Source organism: Bubalus kerabau, chromosome 4 (assembly GCF_029407905.1).
Source record: "Bubalus kerabau isolate K-KA32 ecotype Philippines breed swamp buffalo chromosome 4, PCC_UOA_SB_1v2, whole genome shotgun sequence".
In the NCBI taxonomy this organism is placed as follows: Eukaryota; Metazoa; Chordata; class Mammalia; order Artiodactyla; family Bovidae; genus Bubalus; species Bubalus kerabau.
Genome location: NC_073627.1, coordinates 31,259,942 through 31,278,771, shown reverse-complemented (window position 1 = coordinate 31,278,771; position 18,830 = coordinate 31,259,942). Strand labels below are relative to the sequence as shown.

General features: G+C 50.9%; 1 protein-coding gene across 1 annotated transcript; it reads right to left on the bottom strand.

The window, feature by feature from the left end:
* Window positions 1–752: 752 nt before the first annotated feature.
* Window positions 753–18,613, bottom strand: TRIM16 (tripartite motif containing 16). The gene is made up of 6 exons (XM_055576457.1): window positions 18,077–18,613; window positions 11,559–11,654; window positions 8,651–8,884; window positions 8,162–8,327; window positions 7,598–7,693; window positions 753–4,514 (listed from the first exon to the last, which is right to left on the bottom strand). The coding sequence occupies exons 1-6, from the start codon at window positions 18,578–18,580 to the stop codon at window positions 3,931–3,933; spliced, it is 1,680 nt and encodes a 559-aa protein (XP_055432432.1). The 5' UTR covers window positions 18,581–18,613; the 3' UTR covers window positions 753–3,930.
* Between the last annotated feature and the right edge of the window lie 217 nt (window positions 18,614–18,830).

Here is an 18,830-nt window from a genome sequence, read left to right as displayed (position 1 = left end):
TCTTGCCTGGAGAATCCCATGGACAGAGGAGCCTGGGGGGCTCCAGTCCATGGGGTCACAAAGAGTTAGACATTACTTAGCAACTATAACTCCATCAAAAGGCAGGCAATGGCATGAGCATTTCTAGCACCCACATTTGGAAACCAGCTACTGCCAGAGAAAGGCGGTGGGCGTCATGGCCAGACTGGTCTTATAAAAGGTTAGGGTGAAGACAGGAATCAGGCCCAGGAGATCAGTGCTAACAGCTCAAGCCTGCAGAAGAGGCAAGAGTGGATTAGCTTCTGGTCCACCAGGAAGGCCAGACAGAGCATAGAGGCCCAAAGCACCTGTATAGGGAGCACGTTACCCCCAGAAATGCTACAGACTGGAAGTAGCTTGTTCCTAAAGGCCTAAATAAATTAGGGTTTTAATCTGTGGGGCTGACATACACCAAAGAAGCAGTTTTACAATCCAATTCGGCCTTGACTTCATGCTTGAGGGCCCAACCTTGGGAGTTAGAGATGGGCTGGAATCCCCCACTGTTTTCTTATTGGAGCTGTGGCCTTGGGCAAGCCCTACAGCCCCTCTGGGCCCTGTTCTCATCATAGAAGACACGTGCTTACCACTGCCTGGTGGGGTGTCCTAGTGTGAGGCCTACATTCCGTCTGTGCTTAAGGAGCTGCCAGAGACAGTGGAGGCTCCTACATGACATACAGCTTGGAGATATATATACAAAGCTTGGAGAAAATGACAGAGAACATATCACTGGCCTTTGTTATCTTTTTATTTTTTATCTGTTTGTTTTAGGCAATTTTCAGTTTTGGACCAAGGAAAAGAAGATATGACTGTCACTTGAGGCAACGATAGAAAGAAACTAAATGCTCCTAACACCCAGTTTTGCTGTGATGATCAATCAATTTTGATCACAGAAAACCTGAGTGTTACTAACATTTAAGAAGGGGCTTCCCTGATAGCTCAGTTGGTAAAGAATCTGCCTGCAATGCAGGAGACCAGACCCCGGTTCGATTCCTGGATCAGGAAGATCCTCTGGAGAAGGGATAGGCTACCCACTCTAATATTCTTGGGATTCCCTTGTGGCTCAGCTGGTAAAGAATCCATCTGCAATGTAGGAGAACTGGGTTTGATCCCTGGGTTGGGAAGATCCCCTGGAGAAGGGAAAGGCTACCTACTCTAGTATTCTGGCCTAGAGAATTCCATTGTACAGTCCATGGGATCACAAAGAATTGCACGCAACTGAGCAACTTCTACTTTTTTACATCAAGAAAAAAGGTCTTCAAGCCAAAAGAAAGAAAAAGAAAGTGATAGTTGCTCAGTCGTGTCTGACTCTTTGCAACCCCATGGACTATAGCCTACCAGGCTTCTCTGTCCATGAGATTTTCCAGGCAAGAATACTGGAGTGAGTTATTTCCTCCTCCAGGGGATCTTCATGACCCCAGGATTGAACCTGTGTCTCCTGTGTCTCCTGCATTGCAGGCCGATTCTTCACCCCTGAACCACCAGGGAAGCCCTTAACGAGTGAACAGAAAGAGAAGCCAGTGTTGAAGACAGGTGAGGAGACACCCAGAGGGTTCCTTTTATGAGTCTGAGTGTGGCCTAAACAAATGACATCTCACAACACTGACACAATTTACCAATGTGACTGAAATCCAAGCAGTAAATTTTGAGAAACTAGGGAGAATGCTGGAGGATGGAGACAGATAAAATTGTCTAGATTTTTTACAATTAAAATAAGGTAGATTCTAGAAACAGCAGACTAGATGTGAATTTGTACCTGAATTCTAAAATGCTTTATCAAATAGTTTGTGGGCATTTAAGGAAGAAACATCAACAACCTACGGGGGTTTAAAAAAAACACGGTGGCCAAGCTGATCTCATTTTCTCCTTTCAGAGCACTGTTAGAAGTGCTAACATAGTGTATCTTGACCTTTGCCGTTGAAAAAGTCCTTCATGGTGTCCAGTGCACAAAGGTGCAGAGGTGGACTATGTTATCGAAGAGTTCTACTCATGCATAACTTAAAAAAATTTTTTTTGACGTGGACTACTTTTTAAGTTTTTACTGAATGTTACAATATTGCTTCTGTTTAATGTCTTAGTTTTTTGGCCTCAAGGCATGTGGGATCTTAGCTCTCCAACCAGCGATTGAACTCGCATCGGCTGCATTAGAAGGCGAAGTCTTAACCACTGGACTGCCAGGGAAGTCCCACACGGATGCATGACTTATTGAATAACTAAAACCAAAAGGTATTGACTGAGGACTGCAAGACTCTAACCAATTTATGTATCAACAAGAGTAAGATTTAAGAAAAGGTCACCAATTTCTGCAGGATAGGAAGGAGAGCTGTTATAACCCAGTAGGATCATGAAACAAATCTATCTCCACAAGCAGCAGTGATGTCATGAGTTTTGCAATTCAAATTTCTTAAAAGTCAATAAAATTCAAAAATTTAAAATTCAGTTTGGAAATTAAATTCCTACACTGTGTAAATCCTATGATTCAAATGTCTGACAGGGTCTCCAGAAACAAGTCAAGTGATGCTGAAATAATGTGCTCTTGAGACAGGACCACCAGACAGGGCAAAGAGGAAGAGGCTTGCCTTGACACAGGTCATGGAAAAGACCCAGAAGTTATATTTCCAGTGAATCCCAGAAGGGATTTCAGGTTATGTCCTCAGAACCCACTGAGATACAGTTTGTCATTTGCCTAAAGGCCTGATGTTAGTAAAGAACTGTCTGCCAATGCAGGAGACACAAGAGACGCGGATTTGATCCCCAAGTCAGGAAGATCCCCTGGAGAAAAAAATGGCAACCCACTCTGGTATTCTTGCCTGGGAAATCCCATGGACAGAGGAGCCTGGCAGGCTACAGTCCATAGGGTCACAGAGTAGGACACGATTGAGCAAGAATAAGGACTAAGGACACTTTTAATTTTAGGGAACAATCTGTTGAAAGGAAGAGAAAGTGATCAGAGGGGTAAAAGATCTGGAAACCACAAGGAAACTGGGAAACAGGATGTGAAAACACACATATTCCCGGGGGACCCGTGAGAGCTACTCCTAAGTGTGTAGACAACTGCCCTTTGGATAAGGAATTAGACACGTCCCCACCGTCCAGGTGGCTCCAGAAGAGAGGTGCTAGGGCCATCCGCCGAGGTCATAGGGACTAGGACGTGGACCCTATGAAGACAGTCCTGCAGTTCTCGCTGTGCCCAAGCCAGGAGAGCTGCCTGTGAGGTAGTGAGCTCTCCGTCACAGCACAGCTGCAAGGCCCATCAGACGTGGGCATGAAAAGCCACTGAGGCTGTCAGACTCTCCCTGCTCACAAATGCAGTTCAGCTTGTAGTTTATTCCCTTACACGCAACACCTGTGATCTAAGGAGGAGGGCAGTGTGGGGTAGTGGTTAGAAGTTCGATGTCAGGTTTGAATCCCAGCTCGGCCACTCACTCGCCACATGACCACAGTGACCCTGAGTGAGTTCACTAACCCCCTGGACCGCAGCCTGCCCGTCCGCCAAGTGGGGGTGGTTGAGCACCTCCCCATGGGGCTGCCAAGAGGGTCATGAGGGCTGAGGCTCAGGAGGCGCTCAGAACAGGGGACGCGGGAGTAAGATAAGATTAGTGATTGGTTCTGATTCCTCTGCAGTCTTTCTGGTCGCTCTGAGGTTGCCTGATGACCACCTCTGGGTACAGCATGCGGTCCACCCAAGCGGACAGGGCGGGATCATAAGAATATGGTGAGGGGGACTTAGGGTTTGAGGATTACTGCAAACAAGGGGACCAGCACAGTGAGGAGCCCAGGGCGGCAACCAGAGACCCTTCCCCTCATCCTCACACGATTTCTAAAGCCAGCAGGCGCTGGCACAGACCCCCAGTCAGTCTTCCAGTGAAAACTGCCACCTGTGTGTCAGCACAGGTCTGAGACCTGGATCGGTGTCTAGGCAGCAGCCTCCACCGGGGCCGGCCCTGGCTTCTCGGGTTCCTCTCCCAGATCCGCAATCCGGATGGCACTGTCCTTCTTGGAAAGCCAGAAGGCTGGGTAGACGGGCTCCGAAAACTTACACTGGAACCTGTGCAGCAGTGTCAGGGTCTCAGGCTCGACGCTGTAGAAGGAGAGGCCCCCGCCGGGGAAGTCCACATAGACCCCCAGCCTCTGGCAAGCGTTGGCACTGAGCAGGGTCTCCGCATCGCTGTGCCATGCCCTGAACCCCTTCCCGTCCCAGTGGAGGCTCCAGGAGAAGTCGTTCCCGGAGATACAGCTGTTGCGCTCTTCGCCCTTGCGGTCAATGCCCTGGCACGTCAGGCCCACATAGACGCCTGCTCCCGAGAGCTCCACCTCGAAGTAGTACCTGTGCAGGTACAGGCTCTGCTGGGCCAGCACCTGCCGCCAGTGTGAGAACCTGCTGGGCAGGTCGGGGTATGGGTGCTCCCAGGGCGCCGTGTTGGTGACCTTGCGGTTGTCCTCCTGCAGCCGGAGGTATCTGTGTGCCGTGTCGGGGTCGAAGACAATGTCACAGGCATCTGGAGGGGGACATAGAAGGTCAGGGGCTGACAGCTGACTCACACCTAGCCAGCCTCCAAGGGATGAGAAGACATCCATCCCTCTGTTCCCTGTCTACCCAAGTTCCGTTCCCTCCCGGAGAAGAGGTGGGTGAAAACCAGGAAACAGAACATAAGCGGGACTCTGTGACTTACAGTAATTGTAGACTTGGTCTCTGCCCCTGGCTCCTAGCACAGAGTTCCCTGTAATTTCCTGAGTGGTAACAGCAGTAGCACCATCTTTTGTTCTAATGTTTGGTCTTTGACCGGCTTCCCAGGCAGTTCAGAGGTAAAGAACCTGCCTGCCAATGCAGGAGACGCAAGAGACTAAGTTTTGATCTCTGGGTCAGGAAGAGCCCCTGGAGCAGAAAACGGCAACCTACTCCAGTATTCTTGCCTAGAAAGAATCTGCCTCCAATGCAGGAGACACAGGTTCAATCTCTGAGTCAGGAAGATCCCCTTGGAAGAGGAAATGGCAACCCACTTCAGTATCCTTTCCTGGAAAATCCCATGCTGAGACCAGTTCCTGACACAGAGCTCCTGAAACCCTTGTAATTTCCTGGGTTAAAGAAATGTCTTTTTTTTTCTTAAGAGGTAGAGTTTGGGGGGTTTCGTTTTGCGTTTATTTATTTATTTGGCTACACCAGATCTCAGTTTTGGCATGTGGGATCTAGTTCCCTGACCAGGGATTAAACCTGGGCCCGGTGCCTTGGAGCTCAGAGTCTTAGCCACTGGATCATCAGGGAAGTCCCAGTGTCTTTTGTTCTAACAAGGTGACTCTGTGTGTGGAGATGGGGGGGTGGAGCTGGCTGGTCACCAGATGGACCAAGTCATGACCAACTTCTGCTTGGATCTTGCAGCCCTAATTCCTCTTCTCTTGGGAAGAGAGATGGGCTGGAAGTGGTTCATCACGCTTGTGGGATAAAGCCCCCATAAAATCCCAGTAGTGTGGGGTTCTGAGCACTTCTAGGCTGACAAACATCCACACCAGGCAATTGACCCCACCTCCATGGGGACCCTCCCAGCCCTCGCTCTGAGCATCTCTCCCTTCCTCTGGCTGCTCATCTGTGTCCTTCATCACATCCTTTGATGAACTGGAGAACATAAGTGTCTCCCTGAATTCTGTGAGCTGTTCTAGCAAATGCTCAAATCCAAGGAGGGTCCTAGGAGCCTCGGATTGTAGCCAAGTCGGACAGAAGTTGTGGGTCCTCTGGGGGCCCCATAATTGTGACTGGCATCTGAAGCAGGGTCCGTCTGGTGGGCTCTGACACCATCTCCAGGCAGATAGCATCAGGACAGTTAAATCCTGGGATGCCCAGCCATGTCTGGGGGAATTGCTAGGTGGGGATGGGGGGAGGGGGCCTCACTCCCATACACGTGGTAAGTGGTCCCAGATACCTTTTAACAAGTCACCCCCACTTCCTTCCTTCCTTCTTGAAGCTCAAACTGCTTGCCATTTACTGTATTATTTGTTGAACTGAATCAAGAAATAAAATTTACTGATGGGCTCATGTTTTCATTCATTTGACAAACATGTCCTGAAATTCAGGTGCTTTTCTATGCAGTGTTGGCAAGGGTCATACACCCACATCTGATTCACTCATTTGTTCAAATATTTGACCACTATTTAGCAGGGGATGTCTCAAGCAGTCCCCCCACATGTACACAGATATTCTCTTCCTGGCCCCAGAGGACACCTCCACACATCCAAATGCTCAAGTCACACTCCAGGTTATTTTGACATTTCTCTTGGCCCCATCCTCCCTCATTTTGCCCCTCAACTCACACTGGAAGCCCCAAGTCCCACCTAGAGACCCCGTTCACCTCCATCCAAGCCACCTCTGAATCTCCCCCAACGCGTGCAGCTCCACGTCAGTTGGCTTCTTGTATCAACTATGTGTGCGCATGCTAAGTCACTTCAGTCATGTCCGACTCTTTGCAACCCCCACGGACTGTAGCCCACCAGACTCCTCTGTCCATGGCATTTTTCAGGCAAGAATACTGGAGTGGGTTGCCTTCCCCTTCTCCAGGGGATCTTCCTGACCCAAGGATCAAATTTGCATCTCTTATGTCTCCTGCATTGGCAGGAGGATTATTTTCCATCACTCCAGCTGGGAAGCCCCTATATTAACTGTATTATCTGTTTATAAAACATAGATATGCTGCTGTCAGGAAGCACGAAGGATAAATAAAGGAAACTGGAAACCAAGAGGTCCTGGGGCAGACGAGGAGCTGTGGCAAGAATAGGGTCATCAAACCCGAGGCTCCATGTCAAGACCAGAGCAAACAGGGTTCAGGAGTTGGCTAGGCAGAGCTCACCCCCAGAAAGCAAGCAGAAGTGGGGTTGAACAGTGAGTTCCAAAGAGATTAAAGTCAGAAAAATGAGCCTTGATTACCCAGACATGTCCTTCCTCTCTTGGGAGATGAGACCTCCCTGTCTTGTTAACCATGAGCAAGTATTGATTGGAAATAAGTGTTTCTAAAAATGCTGACAGACCAGGACACTTCCGTGTCAGGACAGGACAATGGGCTAGGTAATTCCAGCCAAGTCAGACTTAAAAGGGAGCCACCTGGAAACCAGCCAGGATCTTCAAAGGGGCCAAGGTTGTGAAGGACACAGAAGGACTAAAGGACTGGACACAGACTGAAGGAAGCTAAGGAGACCAGAAAACATCTGTGACTCTGGACTGGACTTCCAACCAGAAAAAGGACACTGGGAGCAACCCTGGTGAAATCTGAATAAAGTCCAGCCAGCAATGCTCACTTCCTGATTTGGTTCAATGGACCATAGTTATGTAAAGTGCTCACGTTTGAAAAAGCTAGGTGAAAGGTGTATCAGAATTCTTGGTCCTCTTTTGTACAATGTTTTTTTTAACTTTGAAATGGTTTCAAAATTAAAAGTTCTAATTTTTTTTGAAATTCAACTTATTTAAAATTTAAATGTACCATTTGGGGATAGACCTGAACTTGCAAGAACCTGAAACCTGCTGAAAGATGGTATCCTTGCTTCTGAAGCATCACATGCACACCCACACCCGGGGAAAGCAGGGCGGCTCACGACTTACACTGGAGGAACTGCTGCCTGCTGCAGGGCTCGGGTTCGGAGGTCCGATGTCTGTGCTCAATGACAGCACACACCTGAGTTCTGATGTCGTACTCCTCTAGAAAATCAAGAGTTGTAAATGCTCACCTGTCCAGGTGGGCAAGAGAATCTAAGGAACAGGAACCCCCCACTTCAGTTGCTCTTCCCTGGACCTCCTGGGGAAAGTAGGGACTAGACACCAGTCATGCTTCTGAGAATCCTGCTCAATGGACCACATCGAAGTAAAACCCACTGAGGAAAGATCCCAACCTGACCTGGGTTTCACTTGAAAGCATAGGCATCAGTGACCTCGGAAGTTAGTCTGCACTTGAGTGGAGATGCAGGCCAAGTGCATACCGAGACTATGTTTTCTGAAATCAGTTGTAAGTTAACATCATCAAGGTACATGTGTCCACCAGCTGCACGGTCCAACCAGAGGATGGCTCTGAAAATGGGACATTCTCTCTGCCCCTGTTCTGTTCTCCCTCTCTGACTCCCGCCTTCCCCGCCAACCCCTCCAGAGATGTCACAAGCCCTGGCGTCTCACCATCCTTGGAGAACTCCCGGAGCTTCTCTTTGTAGCTCTGCAGCAGCTGGATCAGGTGGGCAGTGGAGTCCGTGATGACCTTGTGGATGCCTGATAGCTTGTCCTTGAGCCCTATGTAGACGCTGGGGAAGGCGCCGTCCTCCATGTTCTTGAACTTGCAGTACTCCTGCAGGAAAAGAAACACAGCGGAACTTGCCCTGGCTTCCTAAACAGGGCTGTCCTACTCAATACAGCACCTTCTGCATCTGTGACATGGGCTGATAGGGGCATGTACTTCACAAAATGTAATGGGTCCAGCTCAGCACCTGACCACATAGAAGGCATCTTCCACGACCTGGTCTGGCCTCCCACTCTGGGCAGCCCTCCCTCCTACTCCTGTTCTCTGCTGCTCTCTGCCTCATTTATCAACAGGGTGGTTGCCTTGCCACATCCACTGCGGACCTAGCAGAGTGAGGGTCTCTCTGGCTCCAGCATCGCAGTAACCCATACCTCCAGGAACAGCACGGGACTGCCAATGGCAGCGATCCTGTCCAGCTCCTGCCTGGCCTTCTCCATCTCTGCACTCCTGTACTCCAGGTGGGTCTTGATGCCATTGGCCTGGCCCAGGGCAGCTTGCTCCTTCTCCTCCAGGAAGAGCATCACGTCAGCCTGGGCCTTCGTCACGGCAGCACGGAGCTCCCCAAACTGCTCTTCCACCCTGGCCTTCACCTCCGACACTGACACCTAGTGGCAAGAGGGTGGGCGAGCATCAGTGAAAAACCCATTAGTGATTAGTGAAGCATCAATCAAAGCTCAACACACAGAAATGTAAACCCACGCATGCGTGCTCAGTCATGTTCGACTCTGTGACCCCACAGACGGCAGTCCACCAGGCTCCTCTGTCCATGGAGTTTCCCAGGCAAGAATACTGGAGTGAGTTGCCATTTCCTCCTCCAGGGGATCTTCCCCACCCAGGGATCAAACTTGCGTCTTCTGAGTCTCCCGCATTAGCAGGTTAATTTTTAACCACTAGCGCCACCTGAGAATCCCAATATAAACCCAAGAAACCCTCAAATTAGGGAACAATTTCCTATTATAAAAGAAAGCCTTTATTCTCATTTGAATCCTGGGTTCCATGAAACAAGGACTCCCCGGGCTGTGAGTCCTTATTTACTCTTCATTAACTTTGTCTCTCATCCATTGGACGAGACTGTGCACTGTCTGCTGAGCCCAGCTCTGACAGTCAGGTTCCTCTTCAAGTCTGTGACATCAGTCTTCCTGCCTGGACAATGGACCTACTCAGTGTACTTGATAGTCATATTTCTTGCAGTAAATTAATAATTTGGCTTCTTTGTACAAATCAGTAGCATGAATTTGCTTTCTCGGCACTTCATTACGTCCAGCTAAACTACCCACCAAGGAAATTAAACTGTCCAGCAAGGAGATCAAACCAGTCAATCCTAAAGGAAATCAACCCCGAATATTCATTGTAAGGACTGATATTGAAATTGAAACTCCAATACTTTGGCTACCTGATGTGAAGAGCCAAATCATTGGAAAAGACCCTGAGGCTGGGAAAGATTGAGGGCAGGAGGAGAAGGGGACGATAAAGGGTAAGATGGTTGGATGGCATCACTGACTCAATGGACATGAGTTTGAGCAAACTTCAGGAGATAGTGAAGGACAGGGAAGCCTGGTGTGCTGCAACCCGTGGGGTTGCATAGAGTCGAACACGACTTAGTGACTGAACAACAAACTGCCCACTGGATCCATCGGAGCTGAAAGCACATCCTCTGGTGTCTGGGCCAGGCACAAAACGTTTAGGGCATGTGAAGGTGGCCACAGCACCTGAGCATTGCAGGACAAGCCTACCTGTGCAGAATGGAATGCCACATCCAAAAACATATACAACTAACTCCACGTGATGAACAGTAGGGATTTGCCTGATGGCACCTGTGTATGTGGGAGTCTAACCTTCCATATCTTTAGTAAATGCCTTAGTCAAGGTCATATTTACAACTTCAATCCACGTTGTTTTCAACAGTTTCCTCTTATCTTTGGTAGTTCTCAGGTACTGGTGCTGACAGGTGAGTGGGTGGATGGATGGATGGATGGTTGAGGGAGGGATGGATGGATGGGTAGATGAATGGATGGAGAGGTAGAATCATTCTTCATATGCAAAGATGCTGCTGCTCCTAACTGCCAATGGGTGCACATTTTGCATTCTTCTCTGAGTTGTGGTTATTGGCTTGGCACTGGTGAGAAGCTTTTGTGAAACTGTTTGGGTCCACTTAGAGTTTATTATGGAAAGTGGTCAGAAACCAGAGAGACCAAAACTAAGTAGCCTGGCATATCATTATGGGACTTCCCAGATGGCCCAGTGGTAAAGAACCCACCTACCAATGCAGGAGATGCAAGAGACTTGAGTACAATCCCTGGGTCCAGAAGATCCCCTGAAGGAGGGCATGGAGAGCCACTCCAGGATTCTTGCCTGGGAAGTGCCATGGACAGAGGAACCTGGTGAGCTAAAGTCCACAGGGTTGCAAAGAGTCAGACTGAGCACACACACACCATTGGCCTTATCAAGTTGCTGTTGTTGTTTAGTCACTAAGTCATGTCCGACTCTATGCAACCTCATGGACTGTGGCATGCCAGGCTACTATGTCCATGGACTTTCCCAGGCATGAATCCTGGAGTGGGTTGCCATATCCTTCTCCAGGGAATCTTCCTGACTGAGGATTCAAACCCGAAGTACCATCCACAAATCCAGCCGCTCTCACCTCTCTTTTCCGTCTGCCAGGACTTAGGACAGGCGAGAATCGCATGCGGAACACCCTCTCATGGTGGAAGAAGCCAAGATTATGCATAATTTCTGGAGCTCTAGCTAACCACCCACCTCGATTCCCACATATACCATTTGCTCCTGGTCAAAAAAGCATATGCAAATATACAAATAAGCCAGAGCTATCACAGGACTGGAGGAGGGCATGGCAACCCACTCCCGTATTCTTGCCTGGAGAATCCCATGGACAGAGGAGCCTGGTGGGCTAAAGTTCATAGGGTCGCAAAGTCGGACACAACTGAAGCGACTTAGCATGCACGCATATCACAGGACTATTTTGCTTCTATTCTCTATTGTTAAAAGTGAATCACTTGCCAGTTTTCAAACTTGAACTAATTTCACGGCAAATCCCAGCGACAAGGTGACGCCACCCTACAGTGTAGCCAACCTGATCTGTACCCACAGTTTCCATCAGATGATAAGACATAAGGGGCCTGTAGACATGGAGGCCAGGCCTGCGGACGTGGAGGCCGGGCCTGCAGCCGAGTCCCACAGTTCCGGGTGGGCCTGACTGAACCAGCAGCAGCAGCCAGCCAGGTGTGTCAAAGCCTGGCAGGTGACCCCAGCCAGACTTACCAGGACAGATTTATGGTTTGCCTGGAGCCTGGAGATGGCATTTTCATTCAACTTGAGTTTCTGCTCCAGGTCTAACTGGGTTCTCCGAAGCTCAGCCTAAGAAGAGGAAAGGTCAGCAGCATTAGGGAGGAAGGTGCCCAGGGCACCCGGAAGGTCCCCGGGAGCAACCGTGCCACCTGCCCTTCTTCCACAGAAAGGAAAGTTTGCCTTGGAAGCCGCTCTCGGGAGCAGGCTGGGCGCCCTCCGTGGAGGCAGAGAGGGTCCACTGTGCGCCAGCATTACCAGCTGAATCTCCTCCTGTCATTGCAACCATGCCCACAGCAGGTAAACACGCTGTCTCCATAGCACAGGTGAGAAAACAGAGTCACGAGGGTCACGCAGGTGTCAGTGGAATTAACAGGGCCATCTGGCCCTAGAACAGGCTGACAGGGAGCACAGGGGCTTGGAGCTGGCGGTGGAGGGGGACCCCAGGGTTTCTACTTAGCAGCCAAGACTTTGGGACAAAGTTGACTTAATGCTTCCACACTTGCATTTCTTCACTGTGAGGTGGGGAGAGCTAGTGTTCAATTCACAGGGTTCCTGTGAGGACAGGAGGCAGCGGGAAGTCTGCACAGCAGCTGGCACTTGCGGGTGCTCCATCGGTGGCAGTGGCGTCATTGACTTGGTCATTTTACTGGTGCCTCCTTGGCTGCTTTCCATCACGGAATCTTCTCTCCTGGATGCAGGCAGGGCAACCCCTCCCCACCGAGGTGAGTGCCCACATGAGAACTCTGGGTTTGCCTGCTTTGACCCCCACCCCCCGCCCAGCCCCACTCCGCCTCCCTAAGAACGCTCTGCCCAGAACCTGACAAGACAGGAAACTAGAGCCTTTGTGAACTTCAAAGGCCCCCGTCACTTTCTGCCTCCACAAGGGTGTGAGACAGCGGGAACAGAAAGGACAGCTTTCGCTGCTTTCACAGCAGCGTGTGTCAGCACTGAGTTCTGAGTCACTTGCCCTAACAGGTCTTGGACTGGTGGGGAGCACCTGACGCATCTCCCCTTCCTCCCACAAAAGCCCGTGGTAATCCCAGGCCCCAGGGACAGAAGCCCAGGCGGGCAGGGGACCCGCCTCACTCTGCCAAAAACAGGGAACTTCTGATCAGGCTCCAGAGTCCTGACTCAGAGCCTATGGGAGTCCACTGACTTCCCACGCCTGGAGTAGGGAGAGCGGGGGAGAAGGAGGGGATCTGGCCTATTTGGGGGAGATTGTGGAATCCTGGTCTATCAGAAAGGCTTACCCAATGACCCGCTCCAGGTTGGGCGGGGGGAAGGACATGAGGTGCTTGTTTAAAAGGTGGTGGGAGACACAACAGAACACACTAGCAACAGCCAGACACGAGAACATGTTCAAGGGGTCAGCCCCAGCTGACCCAGGGACCCAGGAGACCCCCAGAGTATATAGGGAGGGGTTTCTCCCCACTGTCTGCAGACTGCCATTAAAGGAGAAAAGGACTCCAAAGTGCCTCATGGGGACCTCTGAGTCACCCCACCAGCGGGCACTCCCGCTTACCCATGACAGGCGGGACCACTCGGGCAACCAGCACCTCCAGTTATTCCTGTTCCTAGAAAATGACGGGGTGCCTCAGACCCCGGCTCCAGGATTTCCCAAGACTTCAGCCTCACACACATCGCAGGCCAGGGCAGGCTCTGCACCAAAGCAGAACAGGGGTGCCAGTGAGCGTAAATGCCCCACATCCAGGGGCATGGAGAGCCCCGCCTGCCCTGGCAGGGAGAGAACAGATGCTGTGCAAAGGGCACCGTGTCTGTGACCCAACACCTGCCACTGGCGGGCTCCATGGCCCTCGTCAGACCCTCTAGCATCTCCTCTAGCGCCTCAAGAAAATGTTAACAGACTGTTTCTTGCCTCTTCCTCCAGGGCACAGGTGGCACCCGGCTGGGTGGCCGGGATCAGGTTAGAGATGCAAACTGGAACAGCAGAGGGAGTGAGGAGAGAGAAAGAAAGACATTCTACATGGTGTCAGGCACTCTGTGTGTCCCTCTGGGAACACGAAAGTCCCGCCTGGGCCCTGACTTCACTCCTCGGGAGGCTGGTCAGAGCCCCCTACATGTCAGTCCAGTTACATAAGGCAGCCTCCCTGCTCTCGAAGGCAGTAGAATGTTTAAGAAAAAACAAATTAGATAATACTGAGTCCAACACACTCTTCAGAAGTTCTAGAAGAAATCCTTCTGAACAGCCTCAAGCCATCCACCTTCTGGCAGCAGACGGCCATGAACAATGCTGGTTAACTGCTCCCCTGAGAACTGGGGACACTTGTGGCTCTCAGAACCTGGCTCTTGCTTCACCTTGAGACTGTGTCCACATCCCTACCCTGTCCTTAGCTTTCTGGAACCTGTGCTGAGGTTGGATGCAGTGACCTGCCACGAATGGACCTAAAGGTCTAAGATGGGGTCCAGCCCAGGCCTTCCCCCCTCCCAAGACCCCCACCCCTCACCTGCCAGGGGCTCCCTCCTCGGAACACACGGCTGAGCTTTTGTGCTGTCCCAGCCCTTGGACGTCTGGGGAGCCAGGGGCCTGCCTTGGCTTCCTGATTACAGCCCACACTCCCTGGGAGGGTGCAGCACACTGAGCCCATAAAAAGCTCTCGATAATGTTTGATAAACACAGCGAGGAACAGAATAGGACAGAAAAGCAGTCACAGAAGTGGTACAGACTTCACAACATGCACACAGGCAGGCAAGCATGCAACCTCACTTCCTGGCAGTGAGCCTGAGTTCTGAGAAGGTGAGAGGAGTTAAGACCAGCTTCTCTTGAAAGCTAAGGGAGAGGGATAGACTGTGAGTTTGGGATTCAGTTCAGCTCAGTCGCTCAGTCGTGTCCAAGTCTTTGCCACCCCATGCACTGCAGCTCGCCAGGCTTCCCTGTCCCTCACTATCTTCTGGGGTTTGCTTGAATTTATGTCAGTTATATATAGGATAGATAACAACAAAATCCTACTGTATAGCACAGGGAACCATATTCAATATCCTGAGATAAACGCTAATAGAAAAGAATATTTAAAAAATAATATGTATATATGTTAAAACTGAGGCACTCCATTGCTGCACAATGGAGATTGGCACAGCATTGTAAACCAGCTATACTTCAATTAAAAAAAAAAAAAATTTAAGTTAAGGGGCCCTGGGAAGTTGGCCCCAGGAAGGGGAAGAGGTGAGTCCCCAGAGGAAAGGGCTGGGCCCTAGGAGCCCAGCAGCACAAAAGAAATAGTCAGAGAACACCTGGAATTCCCAAATTCAGAGTTTTTGCCCACAGGCATAGCTGGAGAGCATAGGAGCCACGGAAGAGGCTCAGTCGGAGAACTGAGAAGCCAGTTGCTCTGCAGACCCTGTAGCCGACCAGGGTCCTGGCTGCGCTTTGTCCCTGTGGCTGACCCTCAGTTTCCTCTGCATGATAGGCTTGCCTGAGCAAGCAGCTCTAAACACCATCCAAAGTGACCTTCAGCAAGCAGCTCCAGCAAGTTCAGTCTGGCTGAAGGAAAGATGGAACTTCTGGAGCCTTACTTAGGTCTGTTAAGGCTTTCCAAATAATCCTGGTGGAGGTTGCATCCTCAAGGAACTGTGTCTTCTGAGCCGGTCTCCTGGCAAGAAATCTTTCGGCTCATGAGCAGTGAGGACCACCGAGAGAGAGAGAACTTATTGGGCACGCTCACTCTGAATTGAAAGCAAGGACACAGGGCAGAAAAGCAGAAAACTCAGACAAGCAGACCCGCAAGCAGAGGCAGTGAACAGGCCAGAGCCTAGATCTGGGGCCTGGGGCTACCCCACTGCTCCTATAACCACTGCTTTCAGCACCAAAAACTGTCCTGGGTGTCTTTGAGTTACCTGACACAGCTCCCTCCTGGGATGTCCGAATGTGGGGTTCTGCATATGTACTACATAAGCAGTCCCCAACTTTATTAGCACCAGGAACTGGTTTCATGGAAGAAAAGTCCTCCATGGACAGGGGGATGGTTTTCTGGATGATTCAAGCACATTACTTATTTCTATTATTTATTGTGTACTTTATTTCTATTAATGGTAAAGAATCTGCCTGCAATGAGGGAGACCCAGGTTCAGTCCTTGGGTTGGGAAGATCCCCTGGAGAAGGGAATGGCCACCTACTGCAGTATTCTTGCCTAGAGAATCCCACGGACAGAGGAGCCTGGAGGGCTACAGTCCATGGGGTCACAGAGTGCACACAACTGAGCGACGAATACTTATTTCTATTATTACATCAGCTCCACCAAAGATTGTCAGGTTAGATCCTGGAGGTTGGGGTTCCCTGCACTAAACAACTCTCCCTGCTCAGAATGACAACTACTCAATGTCTCTGTAACACACCCGCTTACACTACATTTAAAATTCATACTGTATCTATGTTGCTACAGGCACAGAATTAATGAAAGGAACAAGAAGGAAGAGTATATGATGGTGTTTACCTCTGAAGAGGAGCTTTCCAGGTGGCTCAAAGGTAAAGAATTTGCCTGCAGTGCAAAAGATGCAAGTTCGATCCCTGGGGATCGATGTTATTCCCATGTAGAGTTATTCCCCTGGGTTGGGAAGCTCCCCTGGAGAAGGAAATGGCAACCCACTCCAGTATTCTTGCCTGAAAAAATCCCATGGACAGAGGACCCTGACAGGGCTACAGTCCGTGGGGTTGCAAAGAGTCGGACACGACTTAGTGACTGAGCATATATACTTCTGAAGAAGGAGATGGGTGGATCCAGGATGGGAGGGAGATGTTTTCTGGTAAAATCTATTGCAGTATTTAGTGATTGTTCCTCTGTGTGTATGTACATGCATTCCTTTTCCAGCTAAACAAGACAGAATTCAGATATTATACCCTGAACAAGGGAAATGCACTCTGCCTTCGACTCTTTACTACATGTATGGCAGGTTTTTGGTGCATTTAAAAAAAATAATGTTATAATATTGTGACCTTGGAGGCCTTCCTTGTGTCCTTCAGTGGGTGGCCTTCCAGAAGCTCCCATCCCTCACTCCATGACTTAGTCATCTGTATGAGTTTGGACAAATGTGGTGGGAATGAAGAGTCACCGCCTCGTAGTTATCCCAGGACTGAATGGGGAAATCCCAGGGAAGCATGTTGCATGTGGCAACGCTCCAAGACCAGTTTTCTCAATTACCTGGAGCTCTGTCCTCTGACCTGTCTGTTGATCCAGAGCCTCCTCGTGGCCGTGAACGTCAGGAGTGGGTGGAAAGGGCCAGCTCCCCTGACCGGATGTTTCCTGGCACTAGAGATGCTGGGAACACTCGACAAGTGGATTCTAGAGCTGGAAATGGTGACTCACTGACATCTGGGACACAGAACTTTCCAGAACTATTCCCACTAACACCAGATAAAATCCACACTTAAGGGAGGACGTGGAAGAGGGACCCTGCTAGGAACCTGCCCCTCCCAGGAAGCTCCTTCTCAGCTGTCTCGGAGCCCTGGGCCAAGGCGCTGTGCTCAGCGCCAACAAGGGAGCTGCTCAGCATCTGAACACAAGAAATGTGGCACAGGACTTCCCTGGTGGTCCAGTGGTTAAGAATCCACCTTTCAATACAGGGGACAAGGGTTCGATCCCTGATCAAGGAACCAAGATCCTACATGCAACTAAGCTGGCATGCTTCAACAAAGGTCGAACGCAGCTAAATAAATAAACATTTTTTAAAAAAGAAAGAAAGAAAGAAATGTGGGACAAAGTTCAACTGCAGTCGGCCCCCACCCCGCCCCAGAACCTAAGTGCTCGAAGGAAGTCCAAGTAAGAGAAACAAAGCATTTAAGTCCGTTCCCAAGAATTCTCCAGGCTCTCAGCTTTAGGGCAGAGAAAAGCCAGTTGTTCCAGAAACAGTTTCCCTATCTGATGGGAATAAAATTACAGGCTATGAGCACAGTGTTTCTGTCTCTCCTGATGCCTCTATCTGATGACGAGGTTTATTTTCCCTAAGGGAAGCGGTCCTTGACATTGTCTAGGAGGGACATTCCCAGTTCTATGTTATCTCAGCCCATCTCAAGGTCTTGAATTTCATAGCTGGCACCTCCAGAGGGGCCCTGTCTCCCGATATCTCTTTTGGGGTAAAGGGAAGAAGAGAAATTAGGGGGAAATTTTGGCTCTTTTCTCTAGAATTTCTGCCAAGGTTTACATTTCATTCACTGCTACTCAGACATGACCAGAGGGGAACACCACTGTCCTCAGTCGTACACCTTGTATCCCCCACCCCCAGACACAGATCAGCACTGAAAGCTGAGTGAGAAACAGCAGGAAACTAGCAAGAGGAGTGACAGACGGACAGGGAGCATTTCAGGGCCAGTGGGGCCAGTGGGGCCAGAGTGAGCTACTAAAGCATCCAAAGCCAAGTGCAAGAGACATTCAGGCTGGGCGTACCGCCAGGTAGCAAGGCTGAGAGAAAGCAGCCCCAGGAGCCTCAGCAGAGGCCTGGCGGCCTCCCCACCTCCCTCTCCCCCAGACCCCAGCACTCACCTCCTTGTCCCTGCGGGCGGCGTCCAGGGAGACCAAGGCGTGGCCCCTGTGCTCGGCCTGGCTGCACTCCTCGCAGATACACTGCCCGTCGGGGCCACAGAAGGCTATCAGTGGGCTGTGGTGGGCGGGGCACACCCGCAGGTCCCGGTCCCTGGCGGGCTCCGTCAGCTGGTGGCCGTGCAGCCTGCTGTTCTCCTGGTGCGGCCGCAGGTGCTCCGGGCAGTAGTTCACCATGCAGGTCAGGCAGGACTTGACGGCCCTCACCCTGCTGGCCCCGAGACAGAAGTCACACAGGATCTCCTCCTCCTCCTCCAGGCCCTCTGCCTTGGGAGCTCCCTGCCACTCAGAGCCCTGTCCCCCAGTTTCCCCTGGGGGGCTCCCTGGGGAGCCCAGGTTCTCTTCTTCTGCAGGACTGGCCGAGCCAGAGTCTGGGCTGAGAGTGGCCGGAGGGTGAGCGGGGACCCCGCACAGCGGGCCTGGAGCCATCAGATCCAATTCAGCCATGTAGACAGTCTGCCACTGTGGAGCTGGGCTTCCTCTGCCTCTGGGCCCAGGATCTGGAGCCCCAGTCAGACAGCAGAACCACGCCCAGAGGACTGCAGCTGCGGCAGGACTTTAACTGTTTCCTCCCCCAGAGGCAGCTCGGTCGCTCATTACTCCAATGAGCTGGGAGGACGGCCAACTGTGATGGCCACCAGGAAGCCCGGGTCCTCGGGCTCAATGGCCCAGGCTCCTGCCCCTCCTCCAGCCCAGA